This window comes from Poecilia mexicana, unplaced genomic scaffold (assembly GCF_051168715.1).
Source record: "Poecilia mexicana isolate PSO_F unplaced genomic scaffold, ASM5116871v1 scaffold_17, whole genome shotgun sequence".
In the NCBI taxonomy this organism is placed as follows: domain Eukaryota; kingdom Metazoa; phylum Chordata; class Actinopteri; order Cyprinodontiformes; family Poeciliidae; genus Poecilia; species Poecilia mexicana.
This window is the reverse complement of record NW_028263386.1, coordinates 18,750,394-18,771,903: the sequence shown is the minus strand read 5'-3', so window position 1 is coordinate 18,771,903 and position 21,510 is coordinate 18,750,394. Positions and strand designations below refer to the sequence as shown.

Genomic DNA, 21,510 nt, shown 5'->3' with positions numbered 1-21,510 from the left:
GATTCTCCATCCCGTCTGACTTAGCCGGAGCAATTTTGTAAACAAGAGGAGACTCACATTTTAGTCTCTAGATGTGCAAATGCTGGTAGAGTCGCACCCTCAGAGCCGCAGCTGTGCTGCAGTGAAGGCTGCTCTTCAAAGATGTTTGGAAAGCTACATACAAATTGCACACCACAAACAAAAATATCTGAAAGCTATCTCCTTTTTTGTTTTTCTTCTTCTTCACTTCTTTGCACTACTTTGTGTTGGTCTTTTACATCAAATCCAAGTACGCTCCCTTGAAGTTTGTGGCTATTATGTGGCAAAACATAAAAACCTCAATTTGTATAAATATTTTTGGAAGTCACCATGTGGCATAAAGGGCTTTAGGGGTTGTACTTAATCTTTTTTTTTCTTCTTCATTTTGGATTTATCTTCGTTTAGATAAATATAGCATTGTGAATCTGCAGCGCCTTTGTTTTGTTCCCTCGAGTTTTCACTTTAGAACGATACATTAAACCGACACAGTTGAAAAAAGGCCATGCTTTCATTTCGCCATGACATCAGATGCTGATTGTTGATCAGTCTTCTGATAATAAGCCGGATGGGCCTGCTATTCCATAGCCTGAGGCGATTTTCAAAATAAATGCTATAAATACATTTTAAGATTCATCTGAAACATTTTTTTCCCCCCCATTTCAGCCATGCAGTAATCTTTACAAGCAGGATAACATCTGCTTTTTAGTACGGTGCTGTCTGAGGGCCTGTTATCGGTGCTGGTTTTCAGCCTGCAGACAGAGAGATTTTCCCCAGATGCTCTGAACCTATTAACGTTACGCACGTTAAACGGTGAAAACCCCTTAATTCTTTGCAATTGTACTGCGAGAAAAGAAAAAAATAAATAAATAAAACATTTTCAACGTGTTTACTCGCGCACCCACACAGTGTTTGAACAAGTGTTCAACCGAGCACTCTGTTCAGTTTATCGGTTCTGCTCTTTTTCTAATAAATTTTATAGACCTGTTCCTAATTACCCAATTTACTTCTGAGAGCTACAAGAAGGTGTTTATTTTAGCTTTACAGACCTTGTGCAGTGGTTTTATATCTTCCTTTGCTTTTTATTAGCTATATGTGTTTATCACATTGTAAATACATTCAAAGCAAGAAGGTATTTGAATGATTTGATTTAGACGGCTGTCAGTAATGTGAATCTTTTCAGTATTCTTAATACATAAAGTAGCAGTGTAGTGTGATGAAGACGCTCTCTGCGTTTAACCTGCCTAAATCTGGTGCTCTGGATTAAATGTATTCATTTATCCATTTTGTTTCTTTTCTAACTTTGATTTTTAATTTTGTAAAAATTTACCTTTTAGAAACTAAACACAATTTCAAATCTAATCATATGCTCGACGTATATATTAATTGGAAACAAAACTTATTTTTATGTTTTTTTTAAAGCCTATCAATTTTGTAAAGTATTACGATCTGTACTGAAATAGGTTACAAATTAAAATTCTCACAATGTTTTTTGTCTAAACTACCCGCTCTACCTATAACTTTGTGATTCTACCAAACTCACTCATCCATAATCCTGTTCAGGATATTTTTTTTATTTCTTTATATTTTTAACAGTGACTGACATTTTTCCCATCTGACATTTCTGAACATTTTTATCCGCTTCGAAAGTTGTAGCAGCACTTACTCTAAAAGCTTTATTATTCATTTTTGAAGAACAGTGCTACTTGGCACATGTGCGTGCAAAAGCATGCATTTTTCTCCGCTGAGGCTTTTGCACCGGAAGATCTCTGTGTATAGGCCAGGTTAATGTTAGCTTGGTTCTTTTCTGTTTTGATATGCCTTGTTGATATTTGCCTTATAACAGGTTGTCTTTTTGGTTCCAGTCAGTGCTACACAGTATTAGGAACGCAGGACGTTGTGATGTTGTTGTTGAATATTGCGATTCTGAAATAGATTTTGATCAATTCACATTATTTTTGTCACGACTCATTTTCTCTTTCATTATTGGAAATGCGTCAGTAAGAAGCAAAGTTATCACTTATCGATATTGTGACCAAGAAGTCCTTTGTCACTGCGAGATTGTGAACATTGTTGTTACATCTACTGCGATTCGCTATATCGTGCGATTCTAGTTCCAAATTCACACAGAGACACTTTCATAAAGAGTTGTTCTGCAGTTTAGCGAGTTTAACGCTATGCTCAAGTCTTTCCCCATGCGGCTGGTGGTTGAGCTGCAGCTAATCGTGCTATAAAACTAGGGCTAGATTTTGTGCTGACTTTGAAAATTGTTCGTCGATGAGTGATTCACATTTCGTCAGCCGTGTTTTTGGAAGGTTGTACTATTTCACCACATATGAAAGCGCTTACTGACTGTGGATACGATGAACACAAAATTCAATTCAATGGAAGATGTCATTTCCATCACGCCACAAAACATCTGTTTTCATGTAACATTATTGGCATTCCACATATTTTTGAGACATTTGAAGGGATTTCACAGCATATACACCTGAATGTGTTACTTATTTTAAGCATTTTCACTTTTTTTTTTTTTTTCATTTTTGTAAATCTTTTAACTATTTGTTAAAGTGTTTATTCAGCTTTTTACAAGATAGCACAATAACAACTTTTGCAGCTGGCTTATTAGTTTTAGCACAAAAAAAATCTCCTAGGCAAATATCTTCCATCTGATTTAATATGCATCTTACATCATTTACATTATAACACATAAAGTATTTTCACTTAAAATTTTCAATATTAATCACTCACACCAGTAATAATATTTTGACAGTTTAAAAAGTATAATTACAATTCACTTCTTGAGTCAGAATGGCTCAAATGAAAACATTTCATGGTTTTTCAACTCAATTATGTTTTTTATATATATATATATATATATATATTTTTTTTTTTTTTAATTGACAGACAATTAAGCTCAAACTTATTCATACCTCTAGCAAATGTACATTGGAGCTTTTCATTTAGCCTATAAGTTGTTCCTGGTAGGAGATGACTCAGGCCTCTCCAGCTGTAAAATGATATTGTTCTCATGTATGAAAAAAAAATGTGTCGGTATATTAATCAAATTTTCATCCATAAGCAATAAGAATTAAGCCACTTTTAATTCATTACACCCAAAACAACTGCAGTGAAGAAAAAGGAAAACTTTAACTTGTCTTGGTTTTGTGTTATTCCCAATAACACTTTTATTTAAAGCATCCCCTCTTCCCTACTGTTTGTGTTTTGTCCTTTTTCCATTCCCATTTCCACCAGCGTCACTAATACAATCTGTATTGAGTGGCATTTGATATTAATCATACTCGTTCTCATTTTTATATATTCAGGGATATAATGATTCCCTCTTATTACAGTGGTTAATGAAAATTGTGTCCTTGAGTCAGACAGCATGGTTCTCTGTAAATGTCAGCCGTATAGCTCACAGAGACACTGCCGTAATCCTTCTGCCTCTGCCAAGTCCTTCCCAGGCTGTTGCCAGCAGACTCCCAGCAGAGGACAGGACTAATGATAGCTCCTCTAATAAAGACTGAAGGTCCGCAGCTCTTACAAAATGTATGGAAAACGGAGGGTGGGTGGGGGATCGAGAGCCCGGCTCGATTAAGGTAAAGCTAGCGGCGCTGTGAGCAACTGAGGGATTATCCTTGGTTATGAGCTTGCTTTATTCTTAAGCACTCACCTGTGTTCCTGCAATTGATTCTTTAGTCGGAGCTCTTTGAATCCGAATGGAAATCTAGGTTTTATGTAGAAAAAAAAAATATATATATAAAACTTCCTCAAAAATCATCTTGAGTCACTACCTCCATCCTGTTGCTCACATTATTACCAAATTAACTCACAATACGCTTAATAAATTGCTGTTTTTATTTAACACGTTTTTTGTTGTTTTTTTCCCCCCCTCGTTTCTAAATCAAAACTCATTTTGTCATGCTGCATTGCACCTGCTGTGTTTGTGTTATGCACGGGGGCTGCCTGTCTGTCGGTCTGCTTGTCTGTCTCCAGCATGCTCAGACGAGGAGATGCCTGCACAATCATGTCTGTTTTCTAACAGATCTATCTGTTCTTTGTCTCTTTGTCTCTTTCTTCTCTTCAACTTGTATCCAATTCTGGGTATTTTTTTCTGATTATTTTCTACTTTTTTTTTTTTTTTTGCAAGAAGACTTGAATTACATTTACTTTTCATGGAACAGTAGTGAATTCACGGCAAGAGTTGACGATTTTTTTTTTCTCTGTAAATTTGTTGGAATTATGGAAAACTATTAACTTTTGCCCAACTGTCTCTAGCTTCTTTGAAGTAGGGGGATGTGGCCTGTGAAGAATCCATGTAATGATGTTACTCATTAAGGACTGGAGGTTATGCAGCAAGTTTATGAGTATTTATTAATCCTTCTATGTGTTTGATTTTAGATTTTGAGTGATATGTTCCATCAGTAAACAGAAAAAGCTTAGACTCTCTTCCTTTGCCAGTTTGTAGGATTTCATTTTAGACTTTTTTCAATTAATTCCTAGTTTTAGAAGATTATTTTTTCTGTTAATTTATGTTTTGTTAATTATATATATATATATATATATATATATATATATATATATATATATATATATATATATATATATATATATATATATATATTCTTTTTTATTTTATTTTTTTTCCGTAAATACATACAGTACCTTGCAAATGTTATTTCATTTCATCGCACTGCAACCACAGACTTCAATGCATTTTATTGGGATTTTGTGCAGGGGAAGGAAAATGGTTTCCAAAATTGCACAAATTAAAATCTGAAAAAAAAAGTCTTGCGAAAATGTATTCAGTCCCTTTCACTCGGATGCCCCTAAATAAGATCCATAAGATACTTGTCTTGAGAGGCTACCCACTCAACAAAGTAGCAGAGTCTGCCTGTGTGTACTTAATATCACAAATCAAGATGTTCTGTTTAAGCCTAAGGAGTGTTTAGAGAACAAACAGCATGATGAAGGAGCACAGAAACCGGACAGAGAGAAAGTTGTTTAGGAGTTTAAAACAGGGTTAGACATCGAAGGAAACAGCTTTGAGCCGCACTGCTTAATCCTCACCCTGTAAATGTAATTGATAAGTGAGAATTTTTGAGGCAAGTTGAAATTTGATTTTCACACGCGCTCTTTATCCATTCAGACTGAGTTTGAGTAATTTCGCAAAAATGGCCGCAACATCCATCCTCTCGATCTACACGCCATGCTTCAGATTTTCATGTGTGAAACATTTTTAAAGCCACGTGTCGTTTTCCTGTAAATTATGCACTGCTTTGTGTCGACCTGTCCTTCACAAGGACATTGAGGTTTGTGGTTGTTAGGGTGTGTCAAAACGCGAAAACGTTTCTCTTTGCAAGGTACTGTTGGCTTCCTGTAGTGCTGAGTTTCTAGATTGTTTCTGCTCGTCCCTTTCATTCTCTCCTTTCATCCAGAGACGTTTGTCTGTTTCTCTCTCTGTTTTGTTTCCTGTGCTGTGACCCTCGGGTATCTCCCCCCCTCCCCCTTTTTTTTTCTTCTCTGTTCCTCCATCATCCAGTTTCTTCTTCTAGCCATTTTATTTTTCTATCTTTTCTTTTTTTTTTCTCGTTGTTTTGTTTCTCCTTATTTTAGAAGCATCTGCTTTCTGAATGGGCCTGACTCTGGTATATAGCCGTGTTTTTAAATAGATCCATGTGTTTTCTTCTTCCTCGCTCCTCTTTTCTTCCCTCCTTCTTCCCTCCTTCCCCCCGCAAACCCCCACCTCTAATCCTCTCTTTATCTCCACCCCCCCTGCCCCCTGTCTTTTTTCCCCCTCCTCCTTTTCTCTCTTCTTCCTCTCCATTCTGTCCGCGCCCTGATGTGTAGGAGCTTCAGACTCATGTACATAAGTTTATTAACTTATAAACATGCACATACTACCTCACATATCTCTCTCTCTCTCTCTTTTTGCTCGCACTCTTTCATGCTGTCTTGGTGTTCTTTACTTAATGTCTCCAACGATCACAGCACCTTTTTCGGACCCTTTCGACCCACTCTCTGTCCACATTTCCAACTCATTTTGACGACACACTGTTATCAGTTATTGATCCTATGTATTGTACAGTATCTTGTTGTACAATGTGGCTGTCCTTTGCTACATTGCCTGTCATTGTCTGGAAGAGACGCAGAGCTGCCTCTGCTCTTCTCTCTCTCTCTCTCTCTCTCTCTCTCTCTCTCTCTCTCTCTCTCTCTCTCTCTCTCTCTCTCTCTCTCTCTCTGTGTGTGTCTCTGCTTCTACCTGTCTCTATATTGTCTTGTCTCGCTTCTCTCTGTCCTCCTCTTTCAGTTCTTCGTTCTCTTCTTTGTGTTCCTCCACCATTTTTTATTCCTCTTGAGTTGCCCAGGCATGCGAGTGACCTATGACTTCAGTCTCTCGCTGCGTCTCCCCTCTAATACGTAGTCAGGCGAGCTCTGACAGATGTAGTGTTGCATATAACTTTGCTACTTTGCTTGTTCTCCCTCACATCAGGGTGGGAGCGAGGGGGGACACAAATAGCAGTCAGGGCCCTATTGATCGGCCCCTCAGTGATGCATATACTCGATCTAAAAACAGCCCCATCTGCTGCACAAGTGCCTCGAGGCACAGAAATTGCAATCAGGTAAAGTTTTCTCTCTGAAGTCTCCGGATAAAGTTTAGGATGGCTTCGAGGAGAGGGGGGGGGGTATAAAACGAGAACAATGCAGCTGAAAGAAAAAAAAAAAAGGAAGCGCAAATTCTATTCAGGAGAAGAGAAACTGACTATAGGTGTCATGTCCTGGTTGAAATGAAACTCAAGAGTTTGTCACAATATTATTTTGAGTAGGCAGCTCACTCTGAACGGTTGAGCTTAACACAAGATTTGTGTCTTTTTGTTGAAATCATCAGTGCCATAAAGTAATTGGGACTAAACTTGAAATATCCCTTTGTAATTTTCTGTAAATCCCTGAAGTTCATTTTCCCCCTTCCTGTTACTTCTCCTCTCTCTCTCTCTCTCTCTCTCTCTCTCTCTCTCTCTCTCTCTCTCTCTCTTCCTTTTTTATCTCTTCTTCCCTCACTTTTTCTCTTGATCTCCTGCTCTTTGCTTTGCTCTTTCTTTCTCATTCTTTTTCCCCCACCTTTCCCCTCCTTTCTCCCCCTCTTCCCTCTTTTCTCCTCCTCTGCCTCACACTTTGTACCCCCCTTCCCCACCCCTGACCCCTCCCACCCCCTTTTTCCTTTTTACCCCGGCTCTCTTCCTCTCCCAGTGCGCCGCGTGCCCCCTCGTTTCTCTATCTCACCCAACAATCACGAGATCATGCCCGGGGGGAGCGTCAACATCACCTGCGTGGCCGTGGGTTCGCCCATGCCTTACGTCAAGTGGATGTTGGGCATGGAGGACCTGACCCCGGAGGACGAGATGCCCATCGGACGCAACGTGCTGGAGCTCAACGGCGTCCGGGAGTCGGCCAACTACACCTGCGTGGCCATGAGCAGCCTGGGCATCATTGAGGCCACTGCTCAGGTTTTAGTCAAGAGTAAGAATCCCACCATTTTGCATTTGTAATTTATTTTTTGAGAAACGGGTATTGTTTTAGAATGTGTTTTATTTGTCGAGTACACATCCTGCAGATTTAAAGATTTCTGATTTTCTGCATCCCAAAGAGCAGCACGAGCCAATTTCATGTTTTTGTTTTTGTTTTTTTTTCTTGAAGCTATATGAGGCCTTTCTGAAGAAAATTAATGTGCTCTAATTTATCAGCTCTACAAGCTCGAGCAAGTTGATGCTGCTGAAATTAGAAATTTAAGAAACCGTATCATTAGAGCTTAAAAATAGTATAAACCCTGAGTGCAGCATGAGTCATTATTATTCTCTGAGGATTTCACCAGAAATCACACACCCCCAAAATACCAGCAAGTTATGTATAAATAATGTTTTCTAATTGTGGGACTTTTGGATTTTCAGTGTCGTCAACACATTAAACTACTTTGTCTGCTGTTAGCATCGAAGGAAGCTTGAATTTGAATCTCGGATTTAATTTCATTTAGAATTACAGCAGTGACAATCTTTCGACTTCTTTTTTTTCCACCTTTTTTTCGACCTGCAGAAACTGATTTTAGTACTTATTTCAGCAAATTTCAATTTACAATAAAATATTTTGTAGATTTTCTTCAGCTGTAATATAAGACAACATAAGAGGCTAAACTGTGTGCAGGCTGGAAAATTATCCAATATAAAAATATTGTAAACACTAAATGTCTAAAAAAAAAAAAAAAGTCATGCCTTCAGATATGGCGATAATAAGGATACATAATGCATAGCATGGAGTAAATTGTTTGCAATAACTAATAATCCTGTCTATCTGCTTATGTCGTGATCCGCAGCTTTACCGAAGCCTCCTGGCACGCCCATCGTCACAGAGACCACACCGACCAGCGTCACCATCACCTGGGACTCGGGCAATCCCGACCCCGTGTCCTACTACATCATTCAGTACCGGGCCAAAGGGCCGGACAGCAAGTATGAGACGGTGGACAGCATCACCACCACCCGCTACAGCATCGGCGGCCTCTACCCCAACACCGAGTACGAAATACGGGTGTCGGCCTTCAACAGCATCGGCCAGGGGCCGCCGTCCGCACGCGTGGAGGCTCGCACCGGAGAGCAAGCCCCCGCGAGCCCCCCGAGGAACGTGCAGGCCCAAGTTATCTCTGAGAACACGGTGATGGTGCGCTGGGAGGAACCGGAGGAGCCCAATGGACAGGTGGGGCATTTTGAACTTTGAAGCACTTCAAACACTTTGTTTTTTTTTGGTTTGTTTGTTTTTTTAACTTTATAACTATTTGTTTGATATTATCAAATTAAATACACCAGAATTGGCCAAAACTTTTTTTTTTTTTTTTTTTTTTGCATTTCTGAAGGTATTTGAGTCTCCATTAAAACGTGTTGCAACTTCAGTGTGAACATGTCAATCGAGAAGTATTTAAAGCATTTAATCTATGTCAAAATGACTATAAAATTACATATAAGTTCCTGTTTCTAATACTTGAAGTAGAAAAGCAACAGTGCTGCTTTAATATTTATAACACTGGCTTGTGGCAAGCTGGTTAGAGAGTAAATGATGTGTGACAGAATCATTGACTGCATACAGTCTATTTCATCCATGGTTATGTCATTTTTATATGGACCTGAACTAACAGAGATTAAACCTGACACTGTTACAATTTTTTTTTTCCCAGTTGAGCAAGAAATTAAAGCTTTGAATTGATTCCAGTTCAGAAACACAAAATCATTTGGCTCTACTGCCAACCATGGTGACTTTAAGAGACAGCAGCATACAAACTGCTCCACATTAAGTCTCAGTGGCTCTGATCTGACCATGCATCACCTGGATTTTACTGGCACCATCCATAGAAACCACAGTGTAATCTGCATGCATTGTTACAGATGGAAGATAAAGCATAAATAACAATGGTCCAAGGAAAGATCCATGTGGGACTCCTGCAGACAACTTCATAGAAGTTAATTCACAATTTCCTGAATGTTTTGTGCTGTTGGTATTGATTTGCTGCACTTACAAAGGAAAACCGACCTGATTAAAATAGGGGTAAAAATGCTACACCATTTGAAGTGGGTCTTGGTAGAAAAGTCTTTCTTTTGCTTACTGTGAAGCTGTTTTGCAGGTAGCTGCATTTTAAAACAATAAAGAGGCCCATTTCACATTTTTTTTTATTGGACACTTTTGTCCAGCTTGCATGTTCACTTGCTTTCCGAGGACCGTGTCTTGCCGAAGATTCCGGTCCCATAAGTCTCTCGCTACTTTCTCCTGCTCTCTAAAAAAAGAAAGGGTAATTGGACTGTCCACTCTAAGTTGAGAGTGCTCCCTCTTGAGGCCCATTTCCTTTTTTCAAACCTACCTAACCGAGCAGCGGGTTCATAAAAGCACAAGACTGAATTGAGTGCATATGGGGATTATGGATAATAAAGAGTAAGCGAAAAGGGAGGTGGGAGAACTGGAGGTTTAGGGAGTTGGCATGGCAGAGAGATTACATAAACTCTGACCTACCTACTGTGTTTCCAAAAATCCCAAATGGCTAGAGGTGCAGTGATTACATCTTAAAGGCCAGAATCAGCTCATTGATTTTGTCAATTTTCCTCTTTGCTGTATAAAATTTCTTTGTTAAAAAAAAAAAAAAATGGCATTAAGCACACAGTAAAACACCATATCGTCTGGACTAAACGCTGTAAAGCAAACCAGATGACCCCCAGCCGTCGTAAAGTCTGGCTCTGTTAAAACACGGTATTATGGATTATCGTTGTGGAGTGACTGAGGGATTAGACCAAATAATAAAATGTTGTCCCTGATAACCTAAAAATCAGATTCTGAAGCACAGGCCTCAGTTATAGCTGTAATAAAGTTGCTGCTCTCTCTGTTCCTTCCCAGGTGAAAGGCTACCGTGTGTACTACACCATGGACCCATCCCGAGCCATTAACGAGTGGCAGATACACAACGTGCAGGACAGCGTGATCACTACCATTCAGAACCTCGTGACCTCGGAGACTTACACCATCCAGGTCCTGGCTTTCACCTCCGTAGGCGACGGCCCCTTTTCAGATCCTGTACATGTGAAAGTTTTGCGTGGAGGTAAGTGCCTCAATTTCGAAAACACAATCAATCCCAGGTCCCAGAATGCATTGGTTGATATACTGACTGGTGCCAGCAGATATAGGCGAGAACTAAGCTGGGTTTGTCAATAGAGGTGCAAAGATGGACACTCATTGTCCTTATTGTCCATATTGCAAGTCTGATTGATATGTTCAGTGGTGGTGAAATTGTGTAAAGGCAAAGAAAGAACAGTGTCTGAAAAACCTTGGTGAAGCATAGTCAATATTGCTATTACAATTTTTAGCCATAGTTTTAGAATTTAATGTTTTCCGGACTTTGTGTAAGCGTCATACGTACCGCTATCTACATATAATGGAAACATGAAAACTGCATGCACACTCTGGTGTAGTCCATTTCATCTAGCACTCTGCACACTTCACTGGTGTCCCTGATGTCAACACTTCATAAAACAGACTTTTGGCAATAGGAGAGGACTTATTCTGCTTCTATGACATTTACAAGGTTAGAGAATAGAGAGGGAAGGATCTTTGATCACTCCTTTTCGCGCCTTATCTCTGAATCATCCAGAGTACCCGATCATCTCTTGTGCTTTTTTTCCTTCGGCTCATGCCACTGGGAGAAGGTTAACTTAGAATCTGGTGAATCCTTTCTATATCATTTTACTACTGAAATATCCACTGCTGACAGATATACCGCTTTCTGGCAGAGACAACAGTTTTTTTATTTAATTTATTTTTTTATTATTTAAAATCTTTTGATATTTCGTATTTCCATGATGTGGTGCACTCGAAGCTTGTCAGACGTTCTCCAGTCATCATTTGTTTCATGCCAGACACACCTGCAGTGTTTGCAGCTTAAAAAAAAGATCAAGTCTCATCCGATCAAAGTAATCAGTTCAAGTTAAAGCCTCAGGATTGTTTAGCAAACTGTGCATATTTACATACGTGCTGGTCAGACACAAAAGCCTTTTTATCCATAACATGCCTCCAAAACAACTGGTTTGCATGTAAAGAGTATGTAAAGGTCACCATGGAAACTCTGTGATCTCGAAATGCCGTTCTTTAACAATAAACTATGAAATTCTTTTTTTGCGTCTCTTAACATTATGCTCACGCTGCATGACAGCCATATAAACCTGGGTCTTTTTCCCGCTTTGTTAGCCACACGTGGACAAGTTTGTGCAATTACCTAACTGTCTTTCCCATTTTGAAGAAAGCCTGAAAATAATAGAACACTGAAAAATGTAAACTAAGAAGGAACTTCCAAAGACTTTATTGAAGAGAAACTTGAGAATACAGAAGTAGGGAATCTACAACAAGACAGAAACTAAACACACAGTGACCAAAAACTGCAGCACAGCCAAAAAAAAAAACCCAAACAAAACGCAACTCAACATGAGTATGACCAAAATACAATGTTTCATAAACAACCAGACTGATCAAAATAAAAGGATAAAAAGGAGAAGTAACGAATCTAAAAACTAAAAGATCAGACGAATCAAAAATAAAACGGCACAGTAAGCAAGAGATGCGAGGAAACTTTGACTCAAAATGCATCAGAAACCAAAACATAACGGAACAAACACAAGACGCCTTTACAGTCATTTCATATGCTCTGATCGCCTTAAAATAGTCGAGCATTTTGTATGAAACACTAAACTCAGTTGATTTTTCTTTCGTTTCGTTTAGGTATTATAGGTTTTCTTAAAAGTGCCAATAATTGCACCACCCGTGATTATTATTAGAATTTATTTTTTTTCCCACTGAATAAATTGATAGAAATTTAAAAGCTCCCGTTCTTCAACATTTCTGCAAGGTGAAAATTAATCTTCTTAAAGTTCTTTGCACATCGTTAGCACGGGTGCTGATAAGTGTGGAGGCCTCTACGTCTCCTGTTGTGCAAAAACTATTTGATAAAGAATCTTTTCAGGACTTTGAGCTACCAGAAGAACGATCATAGTTTGTGTTTGCACTGTTGGAAGGTGCTGAGGCCTTACCGGGTGTGTTGTCTGGTCCTGCTCAGTTCCAGGTCAACCAGGAAAGTTTAAAGTCGGGAAGGTGACAGACACCAGCATTGAGCTGACATGGGAGCCCACGTACACCAAGGAGAAAATTGTCAACTACGAGCTTCTCTACAAGCCTGTCAAGTTTGGCAGTTTGGTAAGCCCTTTTTGCTCACTTTTTTTTTTTTTTTATTTCTTTTTTGTGGACTTTGTACCGTCGCAGAAGTAAAGAGGTGAGAATAAAGGGGGGCGGGGGGGAATGTAAGAGATTAACCCCGGTGCTCGGCATGGCTTCACCTCTCTGTTCTCCTCTCACAGGAGAAGTTGACCTTCGGGCCGAGGAACTCTTACACCGTCGAGGGCCTGAAAGCGAACACCGAGTACTCCTTCTCCCTGGCCGCCATCTCCAACAAAGGCATCGGCGCGTTCACCAACGAACTTGTGCAGAGGACGTCCCAAGCCAGTACGTCCTTGTTTCGTTAGCTTTACATAACGCGCTCACACGAGCACCGCGACGAGCGCCTTCCTGCGCATTTTAATCGTGTCATATTTACCTCCTTGGGAAATATTTTCTGCCTCTCAAATCGCACGCTCGCACATGTCGCCGTTTCCTCAGCTGCTGACCTGATAAAAAAACCTGGAAACCATCTCAGCATCTCTCCATGTGTCTCCTTTCTCATCCCATCTGTCCATCTCTCCCTCCTCCCATCCATCCGTTGCACCTTTAACTGTGTCTATCTTCCGCTGAGCGGCCTCTCTTCCCCCCACACAGCCGAAACAACGCGACAGATGGCGGCAGAGCAGCAGAATTATGTTTTTGTACTTTTATTTCTTGGCTATCTCTTCGTTCCCTTTCCTCTGTCAGCGTACGGTATAATGCACTTTTGAGAGGCTGAAACTTTCTTCCACTTACTGACTCGCCACCAGTAGCGTGTTAAAGGACGGTCACTGGCCTGCTGTGATGTCAGGTAAGTACCATGTAGCTTATATTTTACCACACACAACACTAGGATTCTCTCACTTGTCTCTATTTCTTTCACCTCTTTTTTTTTTTTTTTTAAACAAACACCGATAGCCGATAAGGCTCAAAACGGATCCACCGTGTCGCTCTGCGTTCGAAATCCCCTCTGCCCTTAAGAGGACAAAAACGATAAGAAATGGAACCAAGGGAAGAATTCACAAAGTCGCAGCGGTGATAAAGTAGTCTAGGTTGTCTCTGACGTGGCAAGTTTTGTTATTTTAAGTGTTTAACAATAACTCAGCTGAACGGCGACTGTTCGCTCCCCTTCTGAAGTGACCTAACCGGGTGGTACACTAGAGGTGTCAAAGCGGAAGGCGGCGGGGGGAGGGGAGGGGAGGGCGTCTCGGATAAAGGGAAAAGAAGGTGCTCGATAAGCAGACTGCTTCATGCAGTAGAATTCATTTCCCAGGGAGGTTAGGTGTGCTTTGTTATCGCCAAGCTTTGGTGCACATCTAGATTGTCCCCCGAGGCCAGCAGAACAGTGGCTGTACGGCTGAGTGAATAGATACTTGAACCTGTCAGCTGTGACTGTTACACACACGCAGACACACGCATACACCCACACACACACACACAGAGCAGAGCTGCACACCTCAGGAGATCAAGCACAAGCCTGGACACCTCGCCCATGCTTTAGCCTTTGCATGTGCGTTAAGGTGAGTGATGTCTGTAGTAGTGGCGGAAAGGTGTGAGTTCTTCATGTTTTCCTTTATATATATATATATATACATATATATATATATATATATATATATATATATATATATATTTTTTTTTTTCCATCCTGACTTTCTGTCTTAGTGCCTTTCTTTTCCAACCTGACTTCTAAATCATTTTGGCTCTGTGTAAGATTGTTTTATCTCCTTGCTGCAAAGCTTAAGACCTTCCCCTTGTCAGAGCAGGAAAGTCTCACCACACTCTATTATCCCAAGGACTCAGGGATTACGCTGCCATGGAGGCTGCTGTTGGGAAATGTCTATATACGTGTATATATATATGTGTGTGTGTGTGTGTGTGTGTGTGTGTGTGTGTGTGTGTGTGTGTGTGTGTGTGTGTGTGTGTGTGTGTCTGCTTCTGGGTGGAAAGCTGTGTGTCACTCCTTCAACAGGAGAGATTTTATTTTTTAGTTTTCATTCTCTTTTTTTCCCATTCATGAACCCGGACCCCTCCATGCCACCAGCTGCAGCCAGATGATAAAATAATTATTGGCTATCGGATGTGCAATCTTCTTCCGTATAATTAAGTTGTCCACTTAGGATCAATACTCTTGTCTCGAGTTTATTTCATTATCCTCTAAGCCTAACATTATGCATTTACATTATGCTGTTGCATCCTTTTTCTTTTTCTTTTTTTTTTTTTACTTTCAAGCCTTGCAAAGTATTCATACCTCATGTTTCAGCCTTTTATTTAATTTGTAGGGATTTTATGTGACAATGTACACAGACGTAGAAGGAGGAAAATGACACATGGTTTTTAAGGTTTTATCTATGACTGAAAACTTGAAAAACTTAGTGGCTCTGATATGTATTCACATGGGCTGCATTTGGTAGCAGTTTTGTCGCCTTGCAGCAGGAAGGTCCTGAGTTCGAATCCCGGCCTGGAAACTTTCTGCATGGAGTTTACATGTTCTCCCTGTGCATCCGTAGGTTCTCTCTGGGTATTCCGGCTTCCTCCCACTGTCCAAAGACATCATTAATGTACAATAATTTGTTTTCCTAAATCGTCCTTAAGTGTAGGTGTGTGCATTAGAGTTTTGATCTATAATCCAAACCTGAGCCGGATTGCGTCAACATTACTTTCTTGAAATTAGGGTTAGGCTTTTCTGGTGCATTTTTAATAAGCCGATAGTAGACAAAGCACAGAGAAAACTAAACTAGAACGCTCAATGTAAAAAGTGATGCTACCCTACTTATTCAAGTGTAAATAGAGGAGTGTGTCGCTTGCTCTGCTCTGCTCCTATCAGTCACACATCCAAGTCTCTGCAATCGACTCATCCAGCGGTTGCAATAAGCATCAAAATGGAGCTGGATGATGTTAACCAAAAACCTAAAAGCGAGAGAAATTACACTGCTAAGCCAGCAGAGTGCAAAATCTGACTGGAAGTATTGAAAACTGCTATCAGTTTAAAATATTTACTTTGGGCTCTGGCTTCTAATTGGAGTTATTCAGTCAGGTCGGATTGGGCTCAGACACAATGTCTACGGGTCCGGGCTGGGCTGGAAAATTTCAGGGCAATGTTGAAGGCAACCTTTTGTAGATTGTAGATGACATAAACCTGAGTAGGAGGTTCACCTGCCACCAGGTCATTGACCCTAATTCATATGGATTTAGCCCAAAAAACTTAAAACTAAGACTAAAGGGGAAAAAAAAAAAATATATATATATATATATATATATATATATATATATATATATCTTGGGGGTATCGATACTTTTCCAAGGTGTGTGTTCTTTATTTAGGTTCAGTTTACTTTCATTTCTTATTGTTTCCTCTTTTTTTTTTTTTGCCCTTGCTTTCCATCCTTTTGCTTATGATTTTTTTCCCCCCTCTCTTACTGCTTCATTGTTTTGTTTTTTCATATCCTAAACTCTTTGCCAATTTGCTCCCTTACCTCTATCCATCCAAGAGCCCTCAGCTGCACCTGAAGGTGTGTCCTGCGAGAGTGTCAGCTCCACCTCACTGGGAGTGAGCTGGAGGCCGCCTCGGGCGGAGGCCCAGAATGGCGAGTTGGCAGGTTATGAGCTCAAATACCAAAGAGTTTCTGGGACAGGAGAAGAAGAAGAAGAAGGAGGAGGAGGAGAAACTCAGGGCTTTGAGGTGGATGGGCCTCCCATCACAGCGCAGCAGAGGCAGATTGTGTTAGAGGGCCTGGAGAAGTGGAGCTGGTACAATATCACGCTGGCAGCCTCCACAGCAGAGGGGACCGGACCCAGGAGCCCGGCCGTGCTGTGCAGAACGCACGAGGACGGTGAGGATGCGTGTCGCTGATCAGACTTAAATGGTATCGATTGGTTAGTTGTTTATTTACCAGTTGGGGACGCTCTGTCTTTTTTCAATTAACTCTGCATTTGCGTGCGCTCAGTTCCCGGCGCCGCTCCCCGTCAGGTGGACGTTCAGCCGCTCAACTCCTCGGCTCTCCGGGTAACGTGGCGCTCCGTGTTGCCACGGTTACGGCAAGGCCAGATACGGGGGTACCAGGTGCACTTCAGCCGCACGGAGGGCGGTGAATCACGCACCCTGCCCCGAATCAAAGACCTCCTGTTGGACGAATCCCAGGTGAAATCGCCATTTCGAAGATAAACTGATTCTCGTCTCTAATATCTGTAAACATTTTCCTTCCCCCCAAACCCCCGTCTAATCTTTTGACTCACTCCTCGTCTCATCTGTCTCGGCTGCCTACGGGGGCGTGCTTCTTCTGTGTGACAAGATGGAGGAGGATGATTCGACTCAGTATGTGAGTGCAGACTGCCGGTCGTTTTCCCACAAGGAAATTATAAATGAGCTCACAAGCAAATCCATCCAAAGGCATTAGTCCCAGACTTTAAATTCACATTCTTAGCACAGATTTAATCAAATCCTCCGTTATCTAATTCTATATTTGTTTGTTTGATTACTTTGAACATGTCCCAAAAGAAAAGATCGTTTTATGTTTGAAGAAATAAAATGGTGTAATTAATTATCATTTTTCCAAAAACATACACTATTTCCATCAGACTGGATATGAATTCATATATTAAAAAAAACATAAAAAATGCACATTAAAGTACTCATACACTGAAACTGATAAAATCTTTTGATAATTCTTCATTTTGTTATTACATCTCCATCACAATATATTAGAATCTAATTGAAAAGTTTATTTTATTTCAGCAATTTATATTGAAAACCTGCGCACTGACACTATACTGTGTGCATGATGTGCATCAGCAACACACAATTTCAAGTGATAATATGTGGTACTTATTGCAAAACCCACAATTCTCAGAAAGGTATAGTTTCAAAAGAAGTTTAAAGAAGTTTGTTTTTTAACATGTCGTGTAGAGAACTGCTGACTGTGGAACAGTTCTCCACTTCTCAATCGTGATAAGCCACAAAAAATGTCACTGGTGAAAAAGGTTTGGTGCACACAGAGTTCTATATCCCACCATAATAATGGGAAGTTAAGTGAAAGAAAAACGTTGCTACAAAAATTGGGCCGCAACTAACAGGAAGAGCCGAGGTCGCAATCAATTTATTGCGATGTATGTGCAGACCACACGTCTGTCAACAGACATTTCTGCTTATGCAAAGAAGAAAATGTGTTCTGTAATTTGTTTTGGACCTTGTTTGTGAAGCGTTGCACTTAACTCTGTCCACAAACTTGGACGTTAGTGTGACGAGTGAAGAATGCACGTTGAAATGTGGTTCCCGACAAAACTTATGCTTTATTATCGCATGTTGGAATTATATTTTATCGTAGCCTTTCATCTATCATCTAAATTACCTTAAAATGTACTTAATTAGTAAGTAAAAAAGGAGTATTTGAAAACAGCAATTGTTTTGTTTCAATGTAGTGATAACTTGTGCACTCACATCATATTTTTTTAGCAACTAATCACATTTTCCATAGAAAAGAGGTTCAGTATTTCATGGTGTGTTTCCCCTCCATCAGGAACTGGTTTTAGGAGGTTTGAAAGCAGAGACTCTGTACTCTGTCTCAGTGGCTGCGTACACCACCAAAGGGGATGGAGCACACAGCAAAGCTAAGCTGGTGCGGACCACAGGGATTGGTGAGCACATGTCAACTATATAGCGCTCTGGATTTAGTAACACATTCAGGAATTGATCTTACAGCAAGCTGTGCCGTAAATAAACAGCAGATCAATGCTAATTTCCTCTGCGAGATTTACATGATACATGGTTTTAGAGTGCACGTTACAACCGATTTTATGCTGCCCACTCTGTTGTCTGCAGTGCCCGGCTCTCCGTCCCTGTGGGTGCGTCCGGGATCCGGCTCGTCTGTGGTGGTGAGGTGGTCTCCTCCGCTCGAGTGCTCCGAGACAGGTTCTGATGGCCGGGCAGCCCCAGTGGAAATCCAGGGCTACCGCCTCCAGTTCGGGCCGAAGAACGCTTCTTTAAACGGCACTGTGGATTTCCAGCCTCAAGAGAGAAATTTCACTGTCAGAAACCTCTCCCCGGGGTCCTCCTACATCTTTGTCCTCTCCGCGAAAAGCCGAGCCGGCTACGGAAATGCGACGCGACAGGAAGTAGCCGTCCCCACGTGTCCGCCCTCAGGATACCCTAAGCTAATCGATTTCGTGAACGCGACCTGCTGCTCCCTCCAGTTGTCCTGGCTGCCCCCCGCCCCGGACGAGTGCAGCAGCGCCGTCACAGAGTACACCGTAGCTTACAGAAAGGCTTTTGACTCGGGCTCCTCTGCCCTACCGGCCTCCTCTGCGGCCCCCTGGCTCATCACACTTCCTGCAAGTGAGTCCAGCTATGCCATCTTGGGCCTGAATCACAGCACAGCCTACGAGGTGCAGCTCAGAGCCCACAACCAGGCAGGGCCAGGCCCTTTCAGCCCTGCTCTGTTGTACCTCACCCTGGCCTTTGAAACAGGTAGGGCTGGCCGATGGGCCCGGGGGAAACACCTTTTCAGCTCCTAAGCACTGGTTCTACTTCACTTCTCCCCTCATCGTGGAGTCCACCTCCAGACACTAAACTAAAATGAAGTCTGGGCCGGTTTTTACAGGTCCACCTTTCACCAACTCACCCCCACCGCCCCGAGAGAAGGAGTTCTGCAAGTCTCGGAGGAACACAACTGCTCCCACCCCCTTAATCTCCTTCACTCACTCACTCGTACCTTCATCACCTACCCTTCACCACCAGTGGAAGCAGGCTCATAGTTAATGGATGTTTGCTTCAAGAGCACTGCTTATCACAAACCCTCAGGTAAAAGTCAATACTGAGCCCAGGGTGTACAGTATCTACAAGAGGAGGTGAGTGTTTAGTCTCATTTGAAGTGAAAAGTGGCGCCTGGTGCCGTATCTGCAGGTAAGCCTTTTCTTATCTGATAGACCTTCACTGCCACCTTCTCTCCGAAGCCTTGCTGACATGCTGAATTCTGAGCAGAGCCAAACACGAACATCCAGTCTGACAAGTGTGGCATGTCACATTACCGCAGCCGATCTGTCCGTTACTTACTTTTTCATGTCATCCACTCTCCTCATCACCTGCCCATCTTCTTAACCGTCATGCGCTCCTCTCCTAGTAACATTTTCCACCTCAGCAGGTTTGCGCTGGGAACCTGGAAGAGCCTCGGATTTCCTCTCGTTGATATGTGATAAGTAACCATTGTTCTTTTTTTTTTTGTTTGTTTGTTTTGTTTTGTTTGTCTTTGTTTGTTTTTTCTGCTTGCGTCTCAGATGTGCCGAGAAATTTTTCTGTCAATCTGGCCACCAAGACCAGCGTTCTTCTCACGTGGGACTTTCCAGAAACCAGCAATCCCTACCGCTTCATTGTACGTCCCCACCTGGTGCTGGTGCTCTGCATCAATGCACCGTAAACACATTAGCTCAGATAATCGTAGAGGGTCTGTACTATTCACTATGGATGCTGGTTAAGACACACATTTGCCCTTTCATGCCTGTGTAGAATTGGTAGCTTCAGATCCTATTGAATACAAAACAGAGTCAGCTGTTTTGGGGCGATTCGCACCACTCCTACTGATTGTTGATTTACTGATTTTCTGCTTTGACTAAAATCAACGTGTGCTTTACCTATTCTCAGTTCGCCAACTTTGCTACTAACTGCTAATGATTTATCAAAATTAATGTGTTTGTAGTTGGTTTAAGAAAACGTTTTGTCGGTATTGGTTGAAATCAGGTTTGCTATTTCGTCCTACTCCAGGACTTTACACGACACAGTTCTAAAGCTACAGCCATAAGCAGTGGCGTCATAGCAACTAAATCCAACAAAGCTGCACATTGTCAAAAAATCACTCAGAAATACAAAGAAATGAGAAAACAGATTTAGTGTTAGAACCCTAAGCTCTCATTGGTCTTGTTATGTCAATAGAAACCTCATAGCTGTTATTGGTGCTACTGGTAAAGATGTGGACAAAAGCCCTATAATAAATAGCTTTTTATGGAGATTTGGTGCCCCACTGTATACGTTCAACAGATGTTGAAGCAAGATGAACACGGGATCTCTTGTTTTTCATCGTTCTGGTTGTTTTAAACCTTTTAGGTTTTGTTCTAGAAGTCAGCAGCTGTTTTTACATCATCTTTTTTTTTTTCAAGCCTTTTAATACATCTTTACCAGGGGTACTAATACAGTAAATGTGGAGGCTGTTGTATGGAAATGTTACATATTGAACTTCTCCCGACATCCAGGTGGAGTACAACCGTCAGAAGATGGAGGTGGACGCGCGCCTGAAGAAGGCAGTCATCCCGAACTTGCAGCCAGACACCAGCTACGACTTTAAAATCACGGCTCCCGAGGGCAACATGGGAGGCCTTCGCCACCGCATCACAGCCAAAACGTCCCCACCGATCACCATCCGCCGTCCTGAGATCGACCAGAGCCGCCGTGAAACCGAAGCCACGGTCACCATCATCCTGCCGTTGCTGGAAACTCGCACTCCCATCAAGTACGTTTTATTCAGAGTTTTTGCTCAGAACAGATGATCGCACTTTGTATCAAACTATACATGATGAGATCATTTCATAATGCTGAACAACTTGGGCTTATATTGATTTCTCCCCCCTCCCCCTTTGTTTCAACAGGAACATTTATGTCGTCGTGGTTCCATTGCGGAGAGCCCGCGGCGTCATCAGACACCTGAAGAGTCCGGATGAAATGGACCTGGAGGAGGTGAG

General features: G+C 41.5%; 1 protein-coding gene across 1 annotated transcript in view; it reads left to right on the top strand.

Moving 5' to 3' along the window:
• LOC106918628 (receptor-type tyrosine-protein phosphatase S-like) overlaps positions 1–21,510 on the top strand; it is a 92,401-nt gene that overhangs the window by 54,471 nt on the left and 16,420 nt on the right. The window contains exons 7-19 of the mRNA XM_088014929.1: positions 7,267–7,536; positions 8,384–8,763; positions 10,444–10,645; positions 12,650–12,786; positions 12,948–13,092; positions 16,278–16,619; positions 16,734–16,927; positions 17,079–17,105; positions 18,303–18,420; positions 18,605–19,249; positions 20,056–20,150; positions 21,025–21,281; positions 21,418–21,505. Coding sequence (XP_087871055.1) covers positions 7,267–7,536; positions 8,384–8,763; positions 10,444–10,645; positions 12,650–12,786; positions 12,948–13,092; positions 16,278–16,619; positions 16,734–16,927; positions 17,079–17,105; positions 18,303–18,420; positions 18,605–19,249; positions 20,056–20,150; positions 21,025–21,281; positions 21,418–21,505 — 2,900 coding nt within the window. The remainder of the gene's footprint in view (positions 1–7,266; positions 7,537–8,383; positions 8,764–10,443; positions 10,646–12,649; positions 12,787–12,947; positions 13,093–16,277; positions 16,620–16,733; positions 16,928–17,078; positions 17,106–18,302; positions 18,421–18,604; positions 19,250–20,055; positions 20,151–21,024; positions 21,282–21,417; positions 21,506–21,510) is intronic.